The 10,014-nt window shown below is 42.6% G+C and overlaps 1 protein-coding gene across 1 annotated transcript; it reads left to right on the top strand.

Moving 5' to 3' along the window:
* Nucleotides 1-351: 351 nt before the first annotated feature.
* On the top strand, nucleotides 352-9,754 carry ube2wb (ubiquitin conjugating enzyme E2 Wb). The gene is made up of 6 exons (XM_012816189.3): nucleotides 352-520; nucleotides 1,536-1,627; nucleotides 4,855-4,957; nucleotides 6,354-6,509; nucleotides 7,157-7,232; nucleotides 7,405-9,754. Exons 1-6 carry the CDS (start codon nucleotides 506-508, stop codon nucleotides 7,416-7,418), a joined length of 456 nt encoding a protein of 151 aa, XP_012671643.1. The 5' UTR covers nucleotides 352-505; the 3' UTR covers nucleotides 7,419-9,754.
* Nucleotides 9,755-10,014: the final 260 nt, after the last annotated feature.

Below are 10,014 nucleotides of genomic sequence, written 5' to 3'. Positions count from 1 at the left end.
TTATTGAACAGCAAGGAAGCTGGGCAGACATTCAAGCCATCAGGTTTTTGGCAAATTCCGTATACTGACCTTTTAAGGTCATGGCATAACACTCGAGCCAATAATTATGACCTGTCTTGCTAGAACAACTTATACATTTGCGTGAGCAATTGGCAAGTAGAAAACTGATATATGCCCGACTGGATATTAATGATTTTCTTTATATCCGAAGGTTAACTAAGTACATATATTCCAGCATCTTGCAATCACTTAATCTACCGCACTTTTCCAATTAAACACTTTAGCCGTCCCTTTAAAACATGGCTAAAAGGTCAATACTGTAAAACTCACTATGCATGCAGCAGAATCAACTGGAATAGGATCCCAAATGCGGAACTTGACGTATGACGTTTGCTTGTTATGATATTTTCTAAACACAACTCGGTCACTGTTTCCACGTGATACACCGACGCAAGGTTCAGTCTGCGTCTTCCCTTCCACACAGCCTGATGCAGGGGGATCCATCATGGCGTCGATGCAGGTAAGATTCCTACAAACACGGAACGCTTTTAAATCATTTCTCATGGGTTTCCTCCTCACCGACATCGTTCTTGTCATGAAATATAGCATTTGCATTTGTTTTAAGAAGGCATTGCACTATAGCCAGAAATATTTGTTTATGAGCTGTTCTAGCGATTGTTTCCACTCAAAATGACCAGCTATCTTGTTAGCTAGCTTTCGCTGACGTTAGCTCGCTAGGAGATGACTCGGATTAATTAGCGCAACCTAGTACAAGGACACGGTGTTTTTTTATGGTGTCTGAAACAGAGTATCCGATGTAAGGGAAGCATTCCTTGCTATTGCAGTGATTAGTTCGCTCGTCTTATGAGAACACAATCATTTCAATATAAAAGTGACATGGCTAGTAAAATTAGCTAATCCTCTTGTCCAGATAGCAAGTTGACATCCCAGCCCTCTATGTTAGCTAGCTGGTTTTAGCCAACCTAGCTTTCACGGGTCGGGGTGTGATACGATGGCTACCTTGGTAGCTAGTTACCTAAGCCCAGTAGTAAGTTACATGTTCTTGGAAGAAGTGCTCATACATTTCATGTTAAAATGTGTGGAATTAAATAACTATGATCTGTGTCAATTTGCTGTGTAGCTAAACATTAACATTGAAACATTGATGATTAGGAGCTTCTTATCAACGCCTCACTCGCGATAGTCCTGGCACATTCTTTCTCCCTTGGCGAAACTCGTAGTAACTGGATCAATTTCTCGACGGAGCAAAGGTAGCTCGCTGATGGGATCGAATGAGAACGTTTACTGTGGTATTCATGACAGTGGAAACATAGAAACTCAATGCTTTTCTTGACATCTCCATAGACCAGGTGGCTTTGGGTGCTGTTACAATGCCAGAGGTCCTGAAAGTTACCTCGTTTGTACATGTACATGTAGTAGTTTACTGGTGTATTGTTTACAATTATTTTACCTTCAATTATACCCTTTCGATATGTAGAACGTATCTTCATCATTTTTTTCCTTTCTCACCACAGAAAAGGCTACAGAAGGAACTATTAGCTCTGCAAAATGATCCACCCCCTGGCATGACATTAAACGAGAAGAGTGTTCAGAATACTATTACACAGTAAGTATCGAAATCCTGTCATGTTTTAATTACTCAATTGTAGACCTGGGTTTATTTTTGCACCTGTTGACATTTAGGATAGGGGGGGGGGTGTGTTCAGGGGACAACCTTCCCTCACTTACATTGCACGTATATTATTGATGAACTGAGACTGGCATGTGATTTAGAGGTTAGGTAGAGCTCTTGTTCTCCAGCCGTTTTCTGATAAAACAGGGAGAGGAATGTTGGACTGGAATGTGGTACAGACGCACAGTTTAGAAAGTGTGGTTTACAGTCACCGCAGTGGTCCAAATAATTCTGCAGCCAAGCTTGTCTAATACGTAGTGTCACTGTTCCTTCTCATAAAATATTAAAGGTCTTGATGTCGGGGAGGTAGAGTAGAGTTGCAATGACGAGGGTCAACTGACCTTCTTTTCTTGGCTGTGCCTTCATAGTTACTGTTGCTACGATGTCTTAAAAAGCGGCGTTTGATGAAAAGTGAAGTGCTAAGTTGTTATACGTTGGCCCGGCTGTCTGAAAATCATTGTACAGCAGCTATTTTATGCGTGTTTGGAGAGTGGTGTAGCTGTCAACTCTATGTGCAGTAGCTGAATGACTAGCCTAATAATTATTCGCATATCATCATGGACTGTAAGTCAGGATAATTTTTTTTTTAACCCTTACTGAGAAGTTCAAGTCAATAAAAATGTTTCTGCTTCCTGTTGATCGGGGTGTTTTTCCTGGCAAGGAAACCAGTTTACGGAGAAATGTATTTTCCATGCCCTGATAAAGTGAAAAGGCTGGCGCCTAAAATACATGTGGCTGGATGAATAGAAGGCCGTCATTACATAATAACCAATTTGTTGCTGTGTTTTGCTCCGATGAACACAATGAGATTGCCGTCACAAAATGCGGCAGACATGTTGGTTGGTATGTGAAGTATGGGGTAGTACCAGTGCATCAGAGACTGGGCAAACCTGTCCTTCTTGATTGTCCTCGCTGTGTCCCTGAAGTACTCATCTGGGAGGCGGAGGTGAGATGTGCTTGTCCCCCCTCCCCCTCTCGGTCTTTCCCTGAACCCAAGCCATCTCATAAACATGACAACACAAGGGCGGAGGGTCATCCACTAAAGGCTTGTTGACACACCAGCACCACCCTCATCGCACAGCGCGGCCGGTAAAGACATGAATGAAAATGATGGCCCCTCTTTTGAACTTAAAAGCCCCCTGTTGCAGTGTTGTTGGTCTTGCGCGTCTGTCGCTTCAGATTTAAGGCTTTCGGAAAAAAGCATTCTGACTCAGGCACCACTGCCTCAGATGACCCCCTCATAGCACAGGCTGACTGCTGAGTTTGTCCGCATCTGCTTGTTCAAATAAACCTAGTGACTAGTGACACTGTGGGAGTCTCGTGACGTTCATGTGTCCTGACAGTCGCTGTACCCTGGAGTGGAAGTCAAACCAATATTTGGGGTGGAATCGGATGATGCAGGGGACACTGTGATATTTTCACATTGTTGACAGAATCTCCCATTTCCTTTTGGAACGCTGTGTCCTCCTGTCTATGGTTTGTTATTACTGTGATTACACAGTGTGCTTTTTGTCATTGACGCATTACGCTGTATAGGTGATTCAAAACACGCATTGTTGCCTTGTTCCTTTCCCAAGCCATGACGACCAGCCTCCACCCCCCGACCCCACCACCAACACATCAGTGCAATGACTTCATCAAGTGTGTTTGTTTTTAGACACACTATACACACACACACTCACACACACACACACTGCTTGCAGGCTTGTTTGAATGTATTTAAGGTGCACGCAATGTCAAAGGAGCGGAGCCTCGCGGGGGCTGTTTTGTGCCATGCGTGTGCTGGTAATTAGGACCAGAGAGCTCCCTGTCTGGGTAGTCTGTTGCATCATCTTTGGTGGTCCATGTTTCCTTGCTGGCTCTGCCCGTTCAGCACCCCCCATGCACACAATGAGTAGATGATTCCCTGAGCGAGTCCAGCTGAGTCAGGAGAGTTTTTGACAGTGCTGCAATCTGCAGTCACCTTTGGAGTAGATTTCCATCCTAACCATACGAGGTGTTCTCTGTGTGGCTATATATGGTGGTGTTACCTTGGAGATTGAATAACAAAGCATCTCTGTTGAAGTGACAGAAAATCCTGTCGAGCTTGATTTTTGCAAGTCTCTAGAGTGCGATCTCTGAGGACTGCACCCTAAACGTATTGAGTATGGCTTTGCCTGCCTATCATGAATACTTTATTGATGTTGGTTTCAATAGAATAATTGATGAGCAAGGCTGTATGTATGTCTAGTTTGAAATGGTTTCTTAGTGAAGGAATACAGGAATTTGGGAAGAAGCGACAGAGTGTTTGCTGTTTTGTGCCGTTTATTCACAAAATGACCTATGGTATCACCCAGCCCAATCAGGCCTGTTCCACGTGTCCCCAAACAGTTCTAAAAATGAGCGCTGGTGCTGATGTAACTGACAGGTCATGTCCTGAGAGGTTTTTTTTTGTTCCTCCTTTTCTTTCTTTTGTGGTATGTGTGTGTCTGTGTGAGGGATGGTAATCCTTGCCTAAAAAGCAGCGAAGCCAAGGAATTAGCGTTTAGCCAGGCAGAGGCCCACTGTTCAAATCCACATTGGGAGGGCCGGTGGCTGCGGTGTGTGGTTGTGATGAGCTGGAGAAATCCATTGACTCGGCTCGGTGGTCATCTGACCACTTTCCCAAATGACTCGAAAGCGCTTTTGCGCTCGGTGCCTCTCTGCTGCCGTCCACAGGGGTTACTCTTATTTATGTAATGGCGGACGCAGGGCAGGGGGGATTATCATTCGTCTCTTTTGTCAAAACGCTCACTAATTTGCTGGGATTATCCCCTGAGCATTTGGGTCAGGAACCGATTGTGCTACACAGATCTGATCCATTTGACCTCCGACCTTGTTTCAAGGCACCCGACGTGCGTTCTTTTAGTATTTTTATTTTACACGCAAAAGTGATTTTTCCAGAACTGACTTGCCCCTTTGCTTTCGCCCCGTGACCCCAAACTTACATCCGCTTGCAAACCCAACACACCTCCCCATTGTTATCTCTTAATCCTTTGTTTCACAGACTGGGATTGAGGCTTCCTTCCTGACCTTTCCCATTTAGTCGGACCATTTAGTCCTGCTGGTGAATGGCTCTGAGTGTGAACATTGTCACTGGAACAAAACCCCTGATCCTGTGCCTTTCTCTCCCATTCTGACAGGTGGATTGTAGACATGGAAGGAGCCACCGGTACTCTTTATGAAGGCGAAAAGTTCCAGCTGCTTTTCAAATTTAGTAGTCGATATCCCTTTGACTCACCTCAGGTATGTAAAACTGTCAAAGCACATAAGGTTGCTATTGGAAATGTAGCATGAGTCCTGTATAGGAGTAGAAATCTATACTAATCTAACTAGTTCAGTAGAGTGTCAGTATTTGTTTTTGTTGTTAAATTGATTGATTTCCATTACCGTGTCTGTTCTGTCTCTTGTTTATTTTATGTATTTGTTTATTTATAACTCTATTTATTTATTTATTTTACTTAAAGAGGGGGGGGGCATGGAAAATTCAATTCAATTCAATTCCAAGCAGCTGTGTGTCCTGCCAAGCCCAAATGCTTTCCCCAAATGATTGATAATGGGATCACTCAGCGCTCCGACACTTTAGAGCCAGCGGCCACTCCGACAGCAAAGCCTTAGCGCGGTCCACGGGCCCGTTTGAACGGATTAGCTTGACGCGCCAATCTCATTTCACATATCGGCCCTCTTCCTATAAATAGCGGTGCCGCGGACGAGAAAATAGGATAAACAAAGTTTCTGCCATCACGCTACCGTGACAGATAGCAGTCAGAGCGAAAATGCACCTCGCCTGACCTCAGCTCCGCTCCGCTCCAGCGGTTAGTGCCAGTCCAAGAGAGAGCGAGAGGAGCCGGCGTCACTTAATTTGGCGCTGATCGTGGCGACAGATCAGACGAGACGAGACGTGAGTGCTTACTTCCTGGATGGAGGTTTAAGTGGTGCACAAGAGGGTCCCTGGTGTCGTATTTATAGCATGGAGGGGACATGAGAGGGGCCTAATGCATCCTCTCACTTGCCACAGAAAGAACCTTGGGTATGAACGCTTGAGCGCTTTTTTAGGAGAGGACACTGACGCCTATGTGTAGTCTCTTCACAGTGGCTTTTATCCAGAGACCGGGCACCATATGAAGTGAAGCCATACATATTTGTATCGATACTCAGACGTTCAAAGAGAGCTGACCCTATGGCCTTCGTGCTGTTGGTCTTTCATCACTGCCATGGTGAGCTACGTCAGGAACGTTTTTCCGCTCGGTTGGGGGCGTGGGGCTGTGTGGCACTCGCCGGCAGCTCACGTGAGTGCCTGGTCCCCTGTTCCCAGCTGTTTTTTCCTCCCCTCTAATCCCAAGGCCTCGTGGCGTTTAGCTAGGGCTAAGCCAGGGGGCTTAGGCCTCAGGTCTCATTATTTTGCCCGATTTAATGCTGAAATCTGACAGCATTCCAGATGACTACTTCACCCAGTATGAGTGATGACTCTCACCTCCAGCTGTGGAGTGTGTGTGTAAAGGAAGATTGGGGTGTGAGTGTGAGAGGCTGTACTTTCTTTAAAAAGGAAAAAGCCACTTAACTTAGGGCTACGAGAACAATGTGGATGCACCGATGTGTTGATGCCCGCTGACCTTCTGTTTGTGTCCCTGTCTCTCTGCAGGTCATGTTTACTGGGGAGAATATACCTGTCCATCCTCATGTTTATAGCAACGGCCACATCTGTCTCTCCATTTTAACAGAAGACTGGTCACCCGCTCTCTCGGTACAGTCCGTCTGTCTAAGCATTATTAGCATGCTTTCCAGCTGCAAAGAGAAGGTAAGACAGACAGACAGACAGACAGACACACACACACACACACACACACACACACACACACACACACACAGCATAGCCGTAGCCGAAAGCTTGGGGCAGTTTCTGTTCCAAACATCCTTATATGGCTATCTTGTGCTGCCAGTTCCACTGAAATATTTGCTAGGTGTATTTACATTTCTCTGACACAGGAAAGAGGCTGTAGCCTCCTCTGGGGTGTCCGTTCCTCTATGACTTAATAAATATCCGAAGTTGCCATTAGTGTCAAGGTTTTCTCTCAGTTTGGCCAGGTCCACAATGATTAAACCTACAGTTATATATGTAATGTATTACCTGTTTGCTTCAGCTCTCGGTTAGTTAGCTCTCCATGATTATTTTTAACGACAACAGTGTATGAATTCTCACGTGAAGACCTCACCCTCTTGCGGGGAAATTAGTAAACCAGTGACTTTGTATTCACAGTTCCTTTAGGTTCTTCATGGAGGCTTTTAGTAAGAGCGCATGTGAAGTGTAGCTCATTAGAGTCCTCTAGTGGTGAAATAGTGCCACTGTATTACTGTGCACATCTTGCATTGTCGAAGAGTGTGCTTGTTTCCCTTTTGTGGGAATAACCCTCCTGATGACCTTTCTCGCTTCCCTGTGCTTTGCAGAGACGACCTCCAGATAACTCCTTTTATGTTAGAACATGTAACAAGAATCCAAAGAAGACAAAATGGTGGTATCATGGTGAGTGTTGTCCTATAGTTTCTTCTGTATGATTTTACTGTATCATTTACTTGGATTTGGGAAGTGACATTTGTATCTCTTCCTTCCCAAAATGTTCTAATCTTTTAAGTTGGTAAGTGTGTACCTGTTGATTGTTATTTAATTGGTGTGTGTGTTTTTTTTCTCTACACAGATGATACATGTTAATGTTGAACTTTGTAATACTCTTAGAAGAAAGAAGACCTACTGACCTACATAAGCACTTTTTAAGAATCATTCAGTCTCTGAACTGTAACCTTTGAACTGTAACCTTTGACTGGAACTATGGACACATGCGCTGGAGATTCTCCTGACTGCAACCCCAAATGGGCAGTGGGATGCATGTACACAGCAGGTTGTACCCGAAATGGATGCCCATTCAAAGAGACGCACCTGCAGCGCTCCCCAACGCCGCCGACGATGATGATGATGATGATGATGATGAGAATGATGATGATGATGATTTGACAGGGGGATATTGGGGATGGGTTGGACACAATAGTTATGCAGGAATCTGGAGGATTTGTAGTGAGGGTTATTCCTTATACCATTTGAGAATCTTTCTCTGCTGTCTCTGGTTTTGTTTTCTGTTGGTACAGTTTAAGGTCCTCATGTGTTGTGCAATAACAAGGATGGGATGCATGCTTGGGCTGAAGAGGAGGAACTCTAAATCCAAATCTAATTTAGTTTATCTGGAACGGATTGGACTATCTTAACCCCAAGCAGTTGCGACATCTTTTTATTGTCCTCTTTTCCTCAAAACAATATGCACTGTGAATATCTATGGTGGTACAATTCCATGTTATTCCAACATGCAGTTACATAGAAACTTCTAATCACTTTAGTTTGGCCTATTAAATTGATGTTTTTATTTAATCCATATAATCTGGCATGGCATTACTTTTTCCGTTTGATCTATTTCCTGAAATTGCCCAGATTGTAATCTTTTCTTGTTTTGTTTTTTGTTTTGTTTTAATCTTCCAGTTGTCTCAGAAGTGAGATGGCAATACAAAGCTTTTGAAGGCTATGAAACCAAGAAGACCACCTAACCATTTTAAGAACTAATTGTGCTTGATTTCACACAAAGCCTGTAGGCCAAACTCCTACCAGGATAAGTGGTTCTCTTCCCCATACTGATAGCCCAGACATGTGAATGCAGGACAAGATCACTTCATGGATTTATGAATGTCAGCAAGAGAACTTTTTTGTGTGTTTTTGTGTTTCCATTTTTATTTGTATGATATGTTTTATATTACAATTTATGCTTTAATCTTCTAAGAGGTTTTTTTTGTACGTTTGCAAGCAGATGTTTTAAAAAAAGGGTTCTTGAAGGGCAGTAATTGGGGAGTGTTGTCTTATTTAATGTTTTGAAATGTTTTAATCTCCTGAATCTTAGATAGTGTAAAAGGAACTGTAATATGTAAAGGATTCTTTAAAAGAGAGACTGTACGGCTTGAGTGCTATTTCTCCTGGTCATACTTGTCTGGCTCAGGTACTTTTTCAAGAAGAAATCATCTTTAGAAAATTCCTAAAAAAGATATTTTGCATTTAACTATATTTTCACCAAAAGGACTGTTACATTGTTAATAACCGTATGTCTGAAACTGATGTATATTAATCTTCAAATTGCGCCTATATCTATATATAAAATTACTTAGTTAGCAATGAGTGCACGGTCCTTGCGTTGATGATAGTTGCTGAACACATTTTAATTTTATTTTAGGATTCTTTGCACTTTTTGCTAATAAGGGGTCTGTACAGTCATTTTTATCAGAATTGCTTGTCTAGTCAGAACGATTATTTTTTTTTGAAGCTCCAGTGACCGGAGGTGTATGAGAAATCGGATGTCGGCCATGTCAAAAGCAGTTTTGTAACATGTCTGACTTCAAAACACTCCATTCCCAAAGACTTGCGTTGCCATCCATTCAAAAATACTTGAATTTCCCCCCTCTGGGTTGGGTCTTTTTGTGAGATTTCTGTCGAACTGAATGTGTTGGCATTGGTGAAATGGAGCTGGTCGAGACTACTGCTTCCTTCTGCAAGTCACAATCCAGACACTGTACAGTCACAAGCATGTGTATGTAACTTAAAGAGGTGGGAGATGTGGTTGTTGTCGTAGTACTGATTGCAGAAAGACAATTTTTTGGAAAAATTCTGTTGACGTTTGCTGCGAATGGGGCCTAACCTGAATCTATGAGGGGTGGCATAGTTGTAGCATTATTGCTTGGGCACACCAACCTCAGATCACCATGGAGATTAGCAAATATATAATAGAATTCATTATTAAAGTATGTGGGCTTGGGTGTCTCTTTTTAATGTTTTACTTTGTTTTTCTTTAGTGACTTTTTTTCATAACTTTAATAGATCTCTTGGTTTGAAGATTGTAAAATAATCTAATGAATTGGTTCTCATTTTTATTTTGGGGGAATTTGTTCTGGTATGTACAAGCTACATGTAAATTGTGCCTGGTAATTTAAATAATAAAAGCAAATATTGACAATTCATTCATGGGGTTTTCTTGCAAAGTAAGGAACTTCATGACTGCATGGTACTAAATTAATGTGATTTCTGTGAAAATACAAATAGGATTGGTGTACCGAGAGAGAGTCGAACAATACAGTTTGTGTTTGTGTTTTTTGAATGATCTTAAGAATTTGAAAGGGTTGGTCTGGAGCAATAAGTACATCTGTACATTGTCCCTGCACAAAAATAGGTTTATGCTTTGCAAATAAAATATTCTTGGAAAGTTCATGCACTGTTTTTT

The sequence above is a fragment of the Clupea harengus genome, chromosome 17 (assembly GCF_900700415.2).
Source record: "Clupea harengus chromosome 17, Ch_v2.0.2, whole genome shotgun sequence".
Taxonomy (NCBI): Eukaryota; Metazoa; Chordata; class Actinopteri; order Clupeiformes; family Clupeidae; genus Clupea; species Clupea harengus.
This window is presented reverse-complemented; position numbering and strand designations above follow the sequence as displayed.